The 18,989-nt window shown below is 38.8% G+C and overlaps 1 protein-coding gene across 2 annotated transcripts; it reads left to right on the top strand.

The window, feature by feature from the left end:
* Positions 1–836: 836 nt before the first annotated feature.
* MBIP (MAP3K12 binding inhibitory protein 1) lies at positions 837–16,929 on the top strand. Of its 2 annotated transcripts, none has more exons than XM_059474952.1 (9): positions 837–981; positions 5,305–5,424; positions 7,099–7,311; positions 7,416–7,512; positions 8,981–9,046; positions 10,721–10,873; positions 13,397–13,494; positions 14,813–14,851; positions 15,990–16,929. In XM_059474952.1, exons 1-9 carry the CDS (start codon positions 859–861, stop codon positions 16,095–16,097), a joined length of 1,017 nt encoding a protein of 338 aa, XP_059330935.1. In that variant the 5' UTR covers positions 837–858; the 3' UTR covers positions 16,098–16,929. The 2 variants fall into 2 exon arrangements, with proteins under 2 accessions (XP_059330935.1, XP_059330934.1); XM_059474951.1 differs by having other exon boundaries at positions 15,987–16,929.
* Positions 16,930–18,989: the final 2,060 nt, after the last annotated feature.

Here is an 18,989-nt window from a genome sequence, read left to right as displayed (position 1 = left end):
TACAACTGCACTCACCATTTTTCGTGGGAATAAAAAACATGGGGGGTAGAGGGTCAGGGAACAGAAAGAAGTGTGAAGATCAAAATTTGGCTATCAAAAGAAACACCAGGTAGGAAACCTTTGTAAGCATTTCTACTTCCATTTCTTAGGAATTTCTGCTTACTTTCTTAGGAAAGAAATTTACAAGTAAACTGTCTTACAGGGAATCAAATTTTGCAATCCCAGTTATCAAGAGTACTATGACAAACTTTGCAGTCTAATTTAAAAACAGCCCTGCCGCAACCAGAAGAGTCAAGGCTTTGAACAACACGTATGAATGCAAAATAGTGAAGGGGTAACCAGAAAGGCAGAGCTGAAACACGGGCGGCAATGCGCTGTACTGAATAAGCACTGGTGGTCCTTCCCCACCGTGATGGAGCCCTCGCTGGGGCCGCGCCCGCCGTGCCCGCGCCGGCACCTCCCGGTACGCGCGGCCGGAGCCGGGGCAGGGAGAGCGCCGCGCCGGCCGGGAGCGCGCCCCCCACAGCGGCCCCGGCCGGGAGCGCGCCCCCCACAGCGGCCCCGGCCGGGAGCGCGCCCCCCACAGCGGCCCCGGCCGGGAGCGCGCCCCCCACAGCGGCCCCGGCCGGGAGCGCGCCCCCCACAGCGGCCCCGGCCGGGAGCGCGCCCCCCACAGCGGCCCCGGCCGGGAGCGCGCCCCCCACAGCGGCCCCGGCCGGGAGCGCGCCCCTCGGCCCGGGCCGGCGCTGCGGAGCCCCGCCATTGGCTGCCGCGCCTGTCAATCAGCGCGGGGGTGGAGCCAGGGCCAGGCGTTCGTCATCGCGGGGCGACGGCGCGGCCGCGGCCCGGCCCGGTGTCATGGCGGCGGCGGTGGCGGCGCCCAGCCCGCTCCCGCCCGGCGCCCGCGCTCCGGAGGTCGACCCTGCCGCCTCTGAGGTAGCGAGCAGCGCCCTGCGCTGTCTGGCCGGGCTGGCGGGGCAGGTGAGTGAGGGGCGGGCGGAGGGAGTGGGACTGGGCGGAGCTGGGCTGGGCGCCGCGCCCGCCTCGCATCGCCTCGCGTAGGGGGCCCGCGCAGGGCTGGCTCCTGTTCGGCCCGGCCTGCGGGGCCCTCGTGGGCTCCAGGAATAGGGAACAGCGCTGGACAGGGCATGGGTCTGCCACACTCAAGGGAGCTGCCTCTCTTCTGGGCGTTGTTGGCGCCCTCCTGGCCTCTGCCAGGGCTGAGCCGGCTGCCTGCCCCGCTCCCCCGGCCGGGGCAGCCCCGGCGTACGCGGCCGCTGCTGCTTGTCCCCCGCAGCCGGGACCGTGCCTTGGCCTCGCCGTGATACGTGCCACTTCGTACTTTGACGGATGATCTCTTCCATGGGAAAGTGCAATTTGCTTAATTGCTGTGTCTTAATTAGTTACTCTGAATTGAGAAGTTCCTGAAAACTTACTGTGCATTAAATCAAAATAAATGATCAGGAGCTTGAAGTTAGCCCTGCCTTGGTAATGGCGTGCTGTGAAACACACAGTGTCTAAGGGTCAGAATTTTTAAAGGGCCTCTGCTCTATGGTACATAAGTTAAAACACCTATTTTATGTTTAGTAATGTCTGTGAGTTGTGAAACAGATGTCACAGCAGTGGTGGAAGGCCCTTACCAGGAGAAGGTTTTAGTAATGACTTATTTATTGCTACAAACAATTTGCAGATTAAATTTCCACTGTGGAAACAATTTATGTAGTGCTGTGCAGGCAACAAAAGCACCCTTTTACTTCAAGAGTTAGCAGTTTGAAGGTTTGGGGCCAGATGATGAGCAATATCTGCAGAAGCTAGTGTAACTTAATGTCTGTTTGGTACAGAGATGGGCTCTTGGATGCAGAGGCAGTTTAGGAATAGCTGCTGGCTGATCTGAAATTATTTTTTGTAATGCTTCATCTCTCATCTGTGTAGAATTCTATTATATTTGCATTTCTCCAAGTATGCTAGCAATTGTCTCTGTTTTCAAACAAAAGGCAACCAAAATGAAGGGCTTGATAATTCAGGCACTTGGTTTTAAGTCTCAGTTTTCCTGTCTCTAAAATAGTCACAAACTGCCTTGGCTTTTGAACTGTTCAGCACCAAACAGTGTGATGTTCAGACACAGCTGACTCATAGGATTACTGAGGTATGAAAACTATTTATTGATGTTTAAAGGCCCCTTAATTCTTCCTGGTCAAAATTCTGAATGTGATCAGTGAAGAGCTAGTGACTGTCAGCTTATCTTAGTGTGAGGACAGCACTGCGAGTGACAGTGGTAGAATCAATCAGAGAAAAGTTGGAACTTTTGTGTTTATGAAAAATAGAAAGGAGACTTAAGAGGAAAGTTTCCTAAGCTTTTAACTAGGCGATTCATCACAAGTTTATTAATTGTTTCTAAACTACATTAAAAACTTTTATTTTTCCCTCTTGACTTCAGCAGCTTACTTTTTCTCCAAAGCTGGCTCTACACCTAGCATGTCACTGGAAAGTCCCTGATGATTTTTAAAAATAACTGTGTGTGCACAGACCATTGTGAGAGAACTCTAAATTTAGAGTTGCAGTGGAGTTACAGTAGCTATGGTGAAGAGAATAATTGTCTTTGGTGTTTGGAGTGCCTTCTTTCCATGACAACAGACACATTTTACTGTCCAGTGCACCGGCTGGATAAGGTTCTGGTTGCTCCATCCTAGCTGTGAAAGTCCTTTTAGTTGCTCAGTTATGATCCTTTCCAGTTGCTGAGTTACACACTTGTCTGCCAGTGCTTGAGTTCTGACAGATTTAACTGCTCTGTTTTACCCCCTTATGGACTCCATTAAACTGGCTTGCATTTCTTACTGAAACTACTGATTCCCCATTTCCCTTCTATAGAGATGGCTGAGCATGTGCCAAATTGTTAGCAGTCACAGTTTGATTCATTATAGTAGTTTAAGTTGGATTTATGCTAGTAAATTGGGCTGTAAGCAGGAATATTTCTGGCACAGGAATTTTTTTACTGGAGCAATCCATGGCAGGACGTGACCAGGAGGACATCTGAAAATAACAGCTCTTAAAACCAATATAGCTGATCCTGAAAAGTTCTTTAAGATTCAAGTGATAGCCAGTGTTTACATAAAACAAATTTCAAAGGGCTGAAATTACATATGATCCTGTAAATTGAATAGGCTGTGGACTTGTAATTAGTCAAAGGCTTTGAAGTATCAAAATGCTGAATTTATAAATCTGTTTGCCACAGTTCTAAGAAGCAGTAGGATGTGAAAGACTGAGAATGTACTCTATTGTACTAGAAACTTTTGTTGATGCAGGAGGGGTTTATTATTGATTTTTCTTTAAAAGCAGTGTCTGTGAGTTAAACACATGACTGGCTTCTAAATGATTTTAAGTTAGAAGTTCTGTTGCTTTTTGTGCTTTAAACCACTTGGACAGGAGTTGTCCATTATGATATGAAGGCACATATCAGCTTTTTCTTTTGGAAAAAGGAGGCTTATTAGGAAATTGCAGTAGCACTCGTATTTTGTTTCAATTGGATGACTTAATGTACACCTTTTTCACCCTGTCAGCAGCCTGTAATACAGCATATGAGAGATATTAATCTAGAAACTTCGGGCAGAAATATGTGCTGCAGATGATCACATTCACAGGCTTAATTCCTAAAGTAAATTTTATTCCTACTAAGTTCTAAATACATTCTGGATTTTGAAACTTCTTCAGGATTAGTATATCCTAGAACATTACTTTTCCTACATCCTGTGTACTTAGCTTAAGTACTAAACAGGGATAACCATTTGTGAAAATTTTCTAAAATACATTATATGTCTAGTCAGACTGTCTCCTTTGCTGTGTAATTTGGGAACTAACCCTGAATTTAGCAAGGTTTAGTTAGTTTGACTAAAAAAGGAAGGTTCAGGATTATAATTCTTTACAAAATTGTGTTAATGCCGAGATTTGAAACTAAGGTGGGACAGCTTGTCATCCACAGCTTTGCCTTCAGAATGATGGAGGCATTTCTTGTCCAGTTCTCAGAGTTTTCATACACTTTGTGGTGGCTTCAGGACATGAGTGCATATGCATTTTGTTTTCTTGTTTGTAATGTTTGATGCAGTTAGAAGTTAAATGTCTTTCGACCATGAGTTAAAGGTCACTTTTGTCATCTTCCTGAGGTGCCTTTTCTGTTTCCACCCCCAGGTTTTTTTAATGGAAGGGGTGAGGAATAGATATCTATATATCTATTATCTATTGTATATATCTATATCTATATATATATTATATATATAAATTCTATAATTCTATATTATATATATTTGAATACTATATATATATATATATATAAAAGTGTGATGCATATGAATTGGAAATTCAGCGTTGCAAGCAGAATACCTGTAGGTCCTCTTGATTTCAAACAAGAATTTTATCTGTATTTAGAATCTGGGGTATCACTTGCAGGATGTTTGGTAGGAAAACAACCTTCTTACCTTTGGGAAATGAAAGTAATCATCTTGTTAAGATCTTGAGAAAAGCTTTAATGTAACAAAAAGGGCAAAGTTGGGTGTGAAAGTGTGTTATGCCATTAGAGTTTATTGACAATCATCTTTGTGTTAGAAAGTGTATTTATAGCTTATAGAAGACACACAGTTCTTTTGAACAATACCTCAAATTTATTACATGTGTTTTTCTTTATTGTCTTGGGAGTTAAATATTGCAATTCCTTGACAGTGAGAATAGATTGTGGCAATTGTTCATTTCAATGTGAATGCATATACAGGAAAATAATGTGATTTCAAAGCAGGTTTAATAGTGGTGCTGTGTAATCTAGAGTTTGTTAAACTTTGAGATATTAAAAAATATATATTTTTATGCACTTATAAAGCTTCCTTTGGATTAGCAGCAAGGAAAAATTTAAGAATGTGCCATGGTGTTACATCAAGACATGGGTCATGCAGGCACAGAGTCTTGCAATCTTGGAATAAAATACATGAACTTACAGGAGACTGCTATCCTGGGTCATGTTTCTTCATGCTGGTGGTTCTAGTATCCATTAAAAGAAAAGATGATGTGAGTGATTAACATGAGCCCACAATGAAAGTGAGGTGAGTTAGTAAGGAATTTTTAATTTTAGAATATATTGTACAACTACTAGCTTTCTTGGAAAATGATAACTGCCTGGACTATAATTAATATAAAATCTTTCCAATGTTCTTGTCTAAAACTGGGATGGGTCTATATGAGGCTGAGCATAATTGTGGTCTTGTATACTTTTTTGATGTTAATACATGTAATAAAATTTTTTATTGTTTTGGCCTGTTGAAGCTTAATCTCGGAGAGGATATTGTGAAAGTTGTAATCGATTGGAGCAAGCTTCAGAGCACATCAGCACTTCAGCCAGCCTTGCTCTTTAGTGCACTTCAGCAGCATATTTTATGTTTACAGGTAAATATTTCATGGACACATTTGCATTGACAAAAGTGATCAACAACTAAAAGTATTCTCAGCTGTAAAATGCCAGCAATTTTGTTCTTACATAGGTGTGTTCAATAAAAAAGGATTGCAAAAGTATGAAATGCTTGGGATTCCACTATGCTCCATAGGTACTCACGTTTATGGATTTTTCAGATTAGTGGGAATAGCCCCTGTAGGTGAGCAGGCTGAATAAATGCAGCCTCATTGATTTCTAGACTTGCATTGTAAATGTGATACATTTCCATCTATGGTGGGTTATAATTAAGCAATAAGACACGGCAGGTGTGTGTCATGCTATGATAATGATTCCATGCGTTGGGTGAGTTTTGAGGCTCATAGAGTGCTTTCAGTGGTTCAAGAAGTGGCATTATCCCAGCATGACACATCCTGGAGTGTCTTACTGCAATTAAATATATTTTCAACGTAGGTTTTTTTTTTTTAAAGAGTAATTTCTTTGACATTAATGTCTCATCTTGCCAAGTAGCCAGTCACCATTACTGTCATTTCTTTTAACTATTTGAAATTTTCCAACCCTGCCAAAAGTAATTGGCAGGGCATGGCAGAGAGGGTTAGCAGTTTGTCAGCTGGTAACTGAGCAGTGTTTTGACCTTGATAGTTCATATGTAGAAGATGGGATTTGAGTAGTACTATTTTGCTTCAGCTAGTTAATGAATTATTTGAGGTTCCTAGTGCTGAGAGGATGAAAAGGGAAGTTTCTGTATTTTCTTGTCTGTAGGTAAAAGAAAGACCTTTTGTTTTCCAGACATCCACCAGATCTTTGGTGTGATGAGCAGAAAGAGAAAATATGCAAGATAAATGCAAATAAATTTACATCCAACATATAAAAATGCTGCAAATGGGAGTTTGATTCCATTTCAGAAAATCTGACTGCTAAAAATCATGTTGTCTTTAAAAAAAATTAAAATAATTTCTAGAGAGAAAATAAGCAGTGAAATTCAGACTAGATGAAACTCATGGGAATTAAAAAGAGACAGGGACATATATATGTACTGAGGTTTTGATGTTACATTGTACATAAGAGTTACTGCAGTAAAATAAGCATTTTTCCTGCCACAAATGTCAGTGCCTTATCTCATTTAATTTCATGACCTAAGTAGATAATCAACTGTGTCAAGCAAAGCATGTGTTCATGATAATGCCTATGTATTTCATGTCTGTGTTCTCTCATTCACTTGGGCAACCACGGTTTCAAGTGGACAGTGTAGTGCTGATGTGATAAAGGCTTTACAGTGTAAGAGCACCAGATTTCATGTTAAGGAGGAAAAATACTAAGCCTTACTGTTCTGAGTAAGCATTTGAATGACATGTTAATTAAGTGGCATGGATGCCAGTGATTGAAGCTTTGATATTTAGCTAGTAAAACGGGAGTATGGGCAGATTTTCACAGAAATGTGGGAGTTTTCCTCTACAAACCTCTAAGACAGGTCAGAAAGGTCAGAATCATGGTGTGCACAATATTTGGAACTTCTTTTTAATCTTATTACTGTGTTCAGAAGAAGAAGATGTTGTAATTCCCAAAATTATTTCCATTAGTCTGGAAATTGTAATAGTACTTGCCTTCTTGGCTTTGGGACTTTGGACTTTTTATTTTTTTAACCCTAATACACTGTTTTCTTTGTTCAGCCTCTCTTAGAAAAACTCCAGTCATTGATCAAAGAGGAAAATATAGGCCATGTCGAACCTGGAGGTAAAACAGAAAGCCAGACAAGTTTAGATGTTTATGATGGTAACAGTCAGACTGAAGAAAAATATGGAAGTTATGACTTGAGAGATCTGAAGGATGCTCGTTTTAATTTTGATCCAGAAGTGGTCCAAATAAAAGCTGGAAAAGCAGAAGTAAGTGATTTATGTGAGTTTAAAAACAGAAAAATGAAAGACCCTTGCAAATTTTAAATTTAAAGAATGAAATAGATATATGCCTTCATGTTTATTACCTGCAGATTGACAGGCGGATATCAGCCTTCATCGAGAGGAAGCAAGCCGAGATCAATGAAAATAATGTCAGGGAATTTTGCAATGTTATTGATTGTAATCAAGGTAACTGGCTAGCCAGACTTTAATCTTCATAGTAATTTAAGTTGTGTGGGGGTTTTTTTGTTGGTTTGTTTTTGGGGTTGATTTTGTTTGATTTGATTTTTCTGTTTTTCAAAAGTGCTAATCTGTATTTAAAACAGAACTTTTTTCAAGAGTAACTTTGTTTTAAAACTTAGAACTTGCATGTGCACTGCAGATGTCAGATAGAAAAATAAATTGAGTAGTCACTGGATGACAATGTTTAATGCATCCCATACAGAAAGATTATATCTATTATTATGTTAATTTTAAGAACTGCTATCTTAGATGATTTTGTAGGTATTGTTCCCAGTGATTTAACTAGGTGTTCCTCCAAAGTAAATGGAATTGCAATTCAGAAATGTCTTGTGAGTTGTATATTCAAATTGAAGTTAATTTAATGCTAGTTAAATTACATAGAAATATTTTTTACAATGAATTTGAATTGCTAGCTACTTGAAATGACTTTTTCTTTTTAACATTGCTCACATTGTAGTACAATTGGCTGTATCTGTAACCAATCTTAAATCCATCGGGCAGACTGGATCCCATTTACAGGATGAGTAACTGTAGCCAAATGCATCTTGGAAATTAAGACAGTTTTATATACATAACTACATAAGAAGTACAGAGATATTTTCTAAGTACCTGTGAACCCACATGTGCATTGTCTCTATGAGGTACTTAAGCTCTTACAGATCAAAGCTTATTGTTCAGTAAGCTTTGTAGAGAGTTCGACTGCTTGGATGTTAGTTGGAATGCAAAGGACAGCTGAAGTTTAGTAGAATATGCTAGATAGTGAAATATTGTTTCCCAAAATTGTTACTTATGTACAGAAGAATTGATAATAAGACTTGTGTCATTGTTCATGCGTAATAAAATATGTGCAAATCTTTGGTGTAATGAACAGAGATTTCTATGTAAATAGTAACATTAGAATAAATTAAAGTAATCTGTACTATAGATTTTATGGTTAGGCAAATGAAAGAAATCACATGGATCAGAATAAATGCAGAAAGGTTTAGGAAAGAATACTGATGAGTAAACTAGATCAGTCAAAAAATAGGAGAGTTTCAGAAAAGGACATAAAACCAGAATAACAGCAGTAAGCAGGAGAAAGGCTTCTGTACAGGAAGAAGGAAATAAGTTACAGAGAAATGCAATGAAAAGTAAGAACCAAATAAATTTGGTCCTGATCCAGTAAACTTCTCTATACGCTTGTGAATACATTTGTATGAGTGACTTATCCAATTAAAAGCAGTAAGTCCATGCAAGTGTGTGAAACTATTAATGGGCAAGTGTTTATAGAATGAATTAAGTATTCCTGGTTTTTTTTATTGTTTGAACCATTTAAATTAGATTTGTTTAAAGCATCAAAGTTGATGGTGGTTAGAATATTTTCAATTATAAATACATAATTTGGACCTCACTTGTTATATCATTATTTATTTAGAAAATAGCTGTGCCAGAACAGATGCAATTTTCACACCCTATCCTGGATTTAAAAGTCATATAAAGGGTAAGCAACTCTTCTAATACCCATTTAAGTATACAGATATAACAGCAACTGATAAGTTTTTGATATCAAAAGTTTTTATAGAATGCTCAAAAATGGAAACTTAATGTATTGACTTTGTTACTCTAGTGAATACTTCCACATCTTCATTTATGTCTTCAAGGTTTTAAATCCCTTAACTGCTTCACTAAATGAATGGTTAGGCACTAAATTCCAAAACAAAATAGCCTGTTTTTATTGTCTTAAAGGAAATGTGGAAAAGATAAAGCAGGACAGAGAAGCTGAACAATACTTAGTTTTTCTTCTAAGGTGAAATCATCAAAAAGGAATTGAGATTAAATAGGATTATCTTCTATTTTTCATAAGTTGGTGCAAATGTCTTGAAATAGAGTACAATTTTGGGACAATGGAAGTTCTTAGAGGTGGATTTATAAGAACTGACAAGCTGGGGAATTAAGTTATCACTGCACTATTTTTTGGAAAGGAAAAAATAAGATAAAAATTATGTCCAACAGAAGTTGTGTGTAAATATTGTTCATCTGTGGCTCTCCAGGTGTATGGAAGTTACCCTTCTTTAAAAACAAACAAAATACCCAAAATGAGAATGAAAACAACCCTCTTTTGCATTTTTGAAAGTGGTAATACTCAGTTATCCACTTGATATTGATCCTAGAAACCAATTAAATATTTTTAATTCTGTAATTTAGAATAATACTGTAAAGCAAAATAATAAGTTTTGAAAGGTATGGTGAGCTAAGAAGGAAATGGGAAAGTGAGTTTTATTTTAGAATCTTTCATAAAGAAACTTTCAATAGTCACTGTTTTAAGCTGAGTGTTAATTTGTTGGTTGGATGGCAGCGTAATGCAGGAAAAAAGGGAAGCTTTCACTTCAAGGAACAGTTCATAACTGAAATGTGAAAAACACTTAGAAAGGAATTGGAAGTAAAACCAGCATAAATTCAAGCAAGAATGTAGCATGTTGCACTCATGAAAGTGTATGTATGTGTGTGTCTGCTTCAGCATCTGGAGCTGCCAATATAGTCTATAAATCTGCAGTGCACTGCAGTAGTTCTATGAGGAGAACTTGAGAAATTACTCTGATTTAATGAGAAGTGAGCAAAATCTTCTGATGAAGACATGGCTCAGCATGGGTAGAAGATAGTCCTAGATGCAGCTAAGAGTCACTAAAGCTTTTATCCAGATGACAAAAATTCGAAGTGAACTTCCTTGCTGAGGTTTGTATTGGTTTTTCAGTTGTGTACCTCTCTTCATCTTCATGTATTTATGATGCTTCCTGTAATGTTAGTCTGGCCTCTTCTTTGCATTCACAAAAGCTCTCATGTGCAACTGCTGACATAGATAGCAAGGTTTCTGCTGTTTATCAGCAGCTGATGACAAATTCTCAACACTGCCATTCTACATAAATGTATGAGTAATTCTTTTACTTTGCATATGTAAAATCCAGGGGTTTTGTTAGGTTTAGTTACTCATGCAAAAAAATAAGAAAATGCTTTTACTTGAACTTTTGATCTTACTGTGTGTGGGGCCCTTCATATGCAAGACTTGTGTAAAACTGATTTAATGCAGGTTTTCATGCTTTAATATTTTGATTCTTTCAGTTAGATCTGTTTTGTGTTTCATGTGCATATATGTGTAATTTATTTTCTCTTTACCTAGTTTCTAGGGTAGTAAATACATATGGACCTCAGACTAGGTCTGAAGGAATGCATGGGTCCAGTCACAAAGCCAGTGTACCCATGCATGATTGTGGAAACCAAGCTGTTGAGGAGAGATTGCAAAACATTGAAGCACACTTACGGTTACAAACAGGTTTGTATGATGTTATAACTTTGATGTTGGTGTGCCATTTTATATAGTTATGATTACTGTGGTGAAACTGGGCAAGTCTGCAAAAACTGATACTGTAAAAAAAGTGGCTAGATCCACTGAAGAGTTTTGTTCCCCCAAGTACAGTGATCTAGTGTTTAGAGTTTTATGCCCAAAATGGAACCCAGGTTTATGCCAAATTTGAGATGCTGAGTTAGCAAATGTACACTTTACATGAGAATAGGATTTAAAATAATATGGAATATCTGGAGATTGGGTTTCTCCATGGCCACTGGAGTCCTGCCTTGATCCACTTACCAGGAAAAGCTGAGTTTAGGACTAAGGGCTGCTTCATGGCTAACTTGTGGGCTGGTGGTAGAATCAACAGAAAGGATGGTCTGAAACCTTTTCCTAAAGATGAAGAATGTTTCTTGAAATAAGTTTAGGCATAAAGCTTAATTCCCAGAATGTGGGAAGCTTGTTGCCACTACTTCTCTTTAGGCCTGCAAACACGAGTCCATACCTTTCACTAAAATAAATGCCATAGCTGCCAGGCTGCTGATGTTTTTTTTTTTAGGTAGTTGATTTCCTCACCCCAGCCCTGATTTTCCATGATATGGCACCGAGGCACAATGAGGCACTTAGCAAGGAGGAATTAGTATTTTTCTTGAAAAATATTTTCAAAACAGAACAGAAGCCCAATCTCCATCTAGTTAAGTGAATTTTCTACACATGACACTGCAGACACACTTGATTTTTTTTTGTCTTCTGAATACTGAATAGATGCCAATCCATTATCTTAAAAACATTTGGAACGTTGACTCGATTGGTAGATTCCTGTGACTGTGTAGTGGATTAAAGTTCTCTGGTAGCAAGGAGAGTAAGATATGCATAGATACTCTTGAGGCAGCAATCAGAGCTTGATGCTTAGCTCTATAGCTGTCTCAAAAATAAGCTGCCTTTTGTGCATAGAAATAGAATTTGGAAGCGGCTGGCGAGCATTAGGGTTACAATGTGTGGCTTTGGAGTTTATGCATATATCTCATTCAGGGACAACAACTGGAGGTAGCTAAAGAGGGCTCCTTGCTTCCAGGCCATGCCTCTAATAGGTGATCAGATTTTGTTTGAAGGAATGGGTCAGGTAAACTATAGTAGAGGTTAAGAAGATGGAAGCATGCAATATACCAGCTCAATTCTTGTTCAAATCAGCACTCATGGGGAACATCTCAATACTATTTGATGCATACCCCAGGAGCTGTGCAAAAAATACTGATCTGAGCAGGTAACATGCCTTTGCTACCTGTTCCACCAGTTTTTGCTTCCAGCAACAGAAAGAGTTAATCTTGACTTGCCGGCTGTTTTTCAGAACAGCTTCCAGTGCTAGTACTGCTCTTTTCCCTTTGCATTAAGGGAAAGCAATATTAAGAGTGATAGGTTAGCCAGTTTAATTTGTAGGTGCTGAGTGTTGAGTAGAGGGTAGAACTGAAGGAGTGAAGCTATTTGCACAATAGTTTCTTAGCATGGACAAAATAGATGAATGGAAAAAAAAACCCAAACCCCACATTAGTGCTATTTTGGTCATTTGTGGAATAGAACTGTCTTGTCTAACAGACCCAGAAATAAAAGGAAATGGGTGTCAAAAAGCAAAAGCTTTCTCTGGCCTTGGTTGTCAATACAGTTCAGAACCAGACTATCATTTAGATTGGAGTAGCCAGTACTTAGTTGTGATAAACAGTTATTTCATATAGTTCCTTCATTATAGAATACTATGGAGTGCAAATAAGATTCTTGCTAAGGCTGATCTTTTGATCAGTTCTATCTGTTCTATGGGGAAACAAATCCCAAGCTGCTGTAGAAAAGATGGAAACAGCAAATGGGTTGAGTTGGGATTTTTTTGGTTGTTTTTGTGGTGTCAGTGGGTTTTGTTGTGGGCTTTTTTGTCAGGGTGGTTCTTGGGTGAGCTAGGGTCTTTTTTGTTTGTTTGGTCATTTTTTTTATTTTTTTTTTCCCAGACCTCTGCTATTCAATACACACATTCCCCACTCCTCCCATCTATGGTCAAGCAAATGCTGTTCTTGTGACAGCTCATACTTGTCCTCTAATCTCTGATGCTCAGTGAAGATTGTTCTGAAAGAAACCTATCTTAGATATCAAAGCTGAGTTCATGTGTGGGCTGCCATCCTATCTGCTCTCTCCTAATGCTGGTGTCAGCTTTGAAGTGGCAACATTTCATGACCAATGTATTGCAAAGAGTGATCATTAGCTATTTCAGGGACCTTGACAGGCATCAGCCAACTACATCAAGTTGTCTTAGTGCTTTCATTGACTACACTTGCTTATCAATCAGGTTTTACCCTGAATTATATTAATTATCCTTCCTTCATATTATCCCATCCATTTGTTTTGTTCAGCTACTGGTTGATAGCTAATCTTGAAGAATTCAGATGTTAGACTTGCAATCTTTAGTTAAATCAATTATTCAAGTGATTTTCTTAATTTTTTTTGCATTACTACTGATGTATTTAGGTGGTCCAGTACCAAGAGACATTTATCAGAGAATTAAGAAGCTTGAAGATAAAATCCTTGAGCTGGAAGGACTGTCTCCTGAATACTTTCAATCTGTAGTAAGAAATTTTCTTACCTTCTCTCAGCATTTCTAAATGTATTTATGCCTTTTGTGCTTGAATCTTTGATGTACAGAGAGGAACTTAGAGTTGGAGGGCAGACACTTTTAATAAACATCTCTGGATTGGTGTAGTGGTTACGTTACATGTGGACCATCTAGTTAAGTTCATATTTACCTAATTTCTCACTCAAAAGAAGAAAGTATCTGTTGGGGGGGAAAAATTACTGCCACCCAAGCTTAACTAATTTGTAAGAAATGTGTCAGAGAGTTTGTATTTGTCCCCCTTGCCTTAAAATCTGAAGTGCTTCTTATGTCAAGAAAATTGACTGAAGTTTTGGTTTTTGATGCAAATAATTAATGGCTTGAAACAGCTGAAATCATTTGGGCTTCTGTACATGATCTGATTGCTAACAATATGTGAATGACTTCCAAAAGGATGAGGGAGTAAACTTTCTGAAAATTGCTTCATGTGATTCTGTGACTTAGTTTCCTTTATTTCTGGTTTTCAGGCAGAGCTCTGTCTCTCTCTGAATAATACACCTTAACCTTCACTCACCAAAGGGTATTAGGACAAAGAGAATGTTAATTGTTACTACATTAGGCTCTATTTGATTATAGAAATTTCTTTTCTGTTATCTTGCTCTTCTTTCCCCATGTAACAGTAAGAATGTCTCTTCTACCTTTGTTGATTGCAATTTAATTTATATCTTCTCCCTTGAGACTAGCCAGAGTCAGTTAATAAAAATCAATAGCAATAGTGCACATTTTTGTTTAATTTTTTTTTAATTTGTGTTGGAGACCAGTAAAGTTCTTTATTTGTGAGACTATTCCTTCTGGCTGAAAACCAGAAGTTAAAACATACACTTTTATAAGCTGAGATTTCTATTGAAAAGGCATTAGGACCTCTAGAATGAGGATCAGGGGAAAAATCGTAATGGTGGCAATAGTAGTTTTGCACAGTAATTGGCACATTTTATCTGAAGTTTTGCATAAATATTGGCGTGGATATAGGCAAATTTTAGGGATGAAAATATTGACAATTTCAAAAGCTCAATTCTGTCTGAAGGAAGCTTCAGTTAAATTGATAGTTGTTGACTGCCAAGTGTGGAGAAGCTTCAACAGCTTCTGACTGCTCTCCAGTAGTATTTCTCATGATCCAAAGTACTTAATTATGAAAAAGGTTTCTTTAATCCATGGAATGGCAGTCAGTGGGATTTTTTTTATACTTTAAAGACTCTTAACAATATAGTTACAAGAATTATTTGTGATCTTCTGTCAGTGCAACATTAAGTCTGTTTTGATTGTCTTTTCTTCAGAGCTGTTCTGGCAAGAGGAGAAAGGTTCAGTCTCCCCATGTAAGTGCTATTAACTCTTGTTTTTCTTAAGTTTAGGATGTTTTGAGTGGAAAGTGAGCAAGAGTTCTATGAAGCAAGTATGTAAGTTGTCAGAAGTAGCTGCATAAGTATTGTATAGTTTGCTGCCAAAGAGAGTAGGAAGGAGACAAAAAGCTAATGGATGTTACAATGAAATGAGTCTTCTAAGAATACATACTAGGGTTTTCACCAGTTGGGAGGATGATTGAATAAAACAAATCTATGATGCTGTTAATCAAGCTGAGAGAAACAGGCAATTTCTGTATTTTGATCAGTCTTCTATTAATGTCTTCCATTTTTGTTTTGTGGCATAGTGGTTTTTGTTGATTTTAAAATTGTTTGTCAATTTTCTTTATTGGTTTATGAAAAGACAAAAGTAGAAATGGCTGGCTTGGCAAAAGTACTGCAGAAGGACCCGACATTATAGCAGATATTAACCTGTCAGTAAGAATAGTCATTTTCACAACACCATCACAAGGGAATGCATTTACCATGTACCTCTTAGGCCACAAGAGAAGTTATTGGTGCAGGTGAGACCATGGCTGGAACCTTGTCTGCTCCTAGCTATCACCCTTGGAGACAGATGGATCTGGGAGAGTGCTTAGAATGGGCTATGGGCCATCTGAGACCTGAGAAATTAGGCTTGTGTAGGGAAAAAAAAGGTCCTGCATAGGGTGAAATTTTTTTTATTAAAAGGATGATGACCTCCTTGTATAAGAAAACATAAAAAATTACCAAGTTAAGTGGCACAGAGGAGCTTGATGTTGGGCAGTAGGAAGAAAAACCCTTTAGCTGTAAACCCAAGTTCTGCAAAATCTAAGTAGTTTCATCCAGTGTTTAATATGAAGAGATTTCTTAGGGTGTTTTATGAGCAGACTAAACAAGCATCTAATAAAAGTAGCATGAATGTATTGATCCATGATTAGGACTGTCTTTCTTGCAAGTTTACATTCTTTTTCCTTTAAATTTAAATAGGCAAAGACTAGATTCAGACAATTCTGCAGAAGTAGTTCTGTCACTTAGTACAATATGCAGTGACCTCAAGTATCAAGTGATAAGCCACTTCTCTAGCAATTACAAGATGTAAATGATTGTGATTTTTATTTTGTTCTTTTAGCAGAGCTATTCACTGGCTGAACTTGATGAAAAGATCAATGCTATAAAACAGGCATTACTGAGGAAAACAAAAGAAAGCAAGTTCAAGGAGGCTGAGCAGCTTCTTCGATAGAAGTGTTTTCAGAATCCTCATCATGATTTACACATACCTAAACCATAGACCTGAGCAGTGTTCATCAGAGATGACTAGCAATGAAGACAAAGCATGCATCTAAGCTCCCTTTGGATAATCTTGAAAGCTTTCTTTCAGAGTAACTCGTTTAAAAGCAGCCTTATTAATGAAATAGTTACTTTAAAATGAAGACTGTTTCAGGAATGTCATTCTAATAATCCGTTCCCTTCTGTTATAAAGGAGGACTGCAGCATTGTTTGTATGTAAAAAGTCTTAACCTGCACACAAAAGCTACATCTCATGTGTTATTCTTGGTGACCAAGTATTCAAAAGGAGTATCTTTTGGATACTGTTCATGTAAGTAGTTTGCACAGACTTCTGAAATTAAATTGTTCCTCAGAAATACACTGACTTTGGGAAAAAAATTACCTAAACCTTGCAGAATGCATGCTTTCTTGTGAGGTTTTTTCTGTATTTGTCACTGTTTTCACCGCTGTTAGAAATGCTGCAAATTGCATTTGTGTTGTGACAGGTGTTTATGGAAACCCTGTATGTGTAAATAAAAACAACTGTTCTTCACCTTTTCAGTGTCTTGTGGGAATTCAAATTTCATAACATGTTCACAAACAATCTATTCTAAAAAATCATCCCAGAGGAGATTTAGAGGAGCATGCCAGCAAGGCATCAACTTCCCTTTTATATGCATGCTTACATGATTGAGGCATGGATGCTAGCTTAAAGTCTGACCTTTGGCCAGACAGTGATGTGAGATTGTGTTGTGACTTTTTGTTTGGGTTTGTCTGTTTTAATAAACCATTTGCTATTTATATAAGTTTTATTTATTGTCTGTCATTATTTCAGTTTAGAAGAAAAGTCACTGTTACTGAGAGAGTTTTATGTAAACTGCTCTGCTTAGAGCAGTCATATTGTTCATGTCCTTGTATTAGCCTCTGTGACAGGTGTTGTGAACAGTACTGACTTGGCACAGCCTTTGAAGAATAGTAGATGTTTTCTGTGACCTCATCTTCTTATCCAGAATAACATTTGTTATAGCAACTGCAACTAATGTTTCTCTGGAGATAAACCAGCAGAGAGGGGAGAGAAGGCTGCTTGAGCTCTTGTCCTGGCTCCAGGAAGGATGACGGTATGATGGTAACCTCTGAGGTGCTGCTTGTCCTTCCAGGAAGAGATCTGAGTGCCTCAGATACAGCAGTGGATATGAAGAGGTACTGTTGCAGGTGAAGATTGTTGAGTGTGTTGCATATCAGTACAGTATTCCTACAGAGACAACTTTTGTTACATGAAGCCGTTGCTATTGTTGAACATCCTAACAGTATGTTTTATGAGGGATGTTTTGGTAAAGCAGCACAGTGAGCTGCAACTTTCTTACTTCAAGTAGAGAAGCTTCTTTTTATGGTCCTCTGGCTCAGGAGCCACAGCTCCAAAGAGTACAATGTATAGTTGCCACACCACACACTTCAAATGGTTCTTGAAAGAGTGGTAGGAAGTGGCTGTTACAGGGAATGGCCAAAGGGATGTAGCTTTTATAAAGCAGTAGCCTCCACTGGTGTGCATCACAATACAAGTACTGGTAGCACAGGGTGACATAATGAATAGTTGAGGAAACAACAGTGGGTGTACTCTGGATGGTAATTTATTAACCCTATGTAATCTATCAAATACATGTGACAGACAAACTTGATAGATGTCGTGTGGCATTCATCTTGCTTTGTTCCTAATCACTCTTGCCATTATTTGGTTTCAGGTCTGGCAAGCTGTTGGAACTTTCCCTTCCTCTGCTGTATGACTTTATGCAGAGGCATAAAGAAACAGAATGCATGCTCTTCTGTGGTTCACTGCTACTGGTCTTACCAGTTTATCCTTCCTTGCCTTTTATCTCCCTGGGTTTTACCTTCTATGACTAACTTCCACTGTCAGGACTGTTTCTGCAGAATGATGAGCTCTGACCACAGCTCCATAATAAAGTGATTGTAGATTTGACCTCTTTCACCACCCTTTTTCCAGAACTACAAATTATTCTGTTCTTCCTCTGCATCTGAACACTCCAGTGCTTGCTGATAAGTGCAGCTGCAGTAGCTGTAGTCTGAGGGGTAACCAAAGATTAAGCAAAAGCAAAGGAAGTGCATACTATCCTGTTGATGTGTCTCAACATGTAGACTACTGACTGAGAGAGTAGGGGGTGGGTACTGATGCTAAGAACTCCTCTCAAATGTCCTCATGTTGAAGGTGAGACAGACCTTAAATAAACAGCACGCTTGCTTGTCAGCCTAAATCAATGAAGAATCTGCTCTATGCTAATTATTTTTATGGCTGTGGATTTGTTCACAGGCTGAGATACCATCTTACAAGAAAACCAAAAGAAAAGTTTCTCAAATTACTTGCAAAATAAAGAGCTTTGGACTGACAGGCAGGGAGAATGCCTGTTGCTGTACAATAGATGTTCCTGCCGTGATGCAGACAAGTAGAGATGAGATGTCTCCAAAAAAGCACTTGTATTCTTTCACAGGAAAACTTCAGGGAAAGGTACTGGTGCACTCACAGCCTTCCATCCCTGAGAGAAATGCAGCAGATGGAAGCTTAGCAAGAATCAGAGGAACCCTGAGCCCCTTGCCATCAGGCAGAAGTGGGAGACCTAAAAGATGGGAGGGATTGGAAACAGGTCCCTCTGGAAGGCAGGAGACTGACCTACCAGCCTTTCTTGCCATCTTAGGTGCACTTGTGGAATTGGTATGAGATTCTGGAACTTGATCATCAAGCAAGTGGTAGTGAAGGAGAAGGTCTACCCAGGGGCTCACCCAGAGCAAGTCATTCAACCACACACATTGCAACTGTGGGTTTTAAGAAAGAATGGTAATTGTTGTAGTGATTTCC

This window comes from Ammospiza nelsoni, chromosome 6 (assembly GCF_027579445.1).
Source record: "Ammospiza nelsoni isolate bAmmNel1 chromosome 6, bAmmNel1.pri, whole genome shotgun sequence".
In the NCBI taxonomy this organism is placed as follows: domain Eukaryota; kingdom Metazoa; phylum Chordata; class Aves; order Passeriformes; family Passerellidae; genus Ammospiza; species Ammospiza nelsoni.
This window is presented reverse-complemented; position numbering and strand designations above follow the sequence as displayed.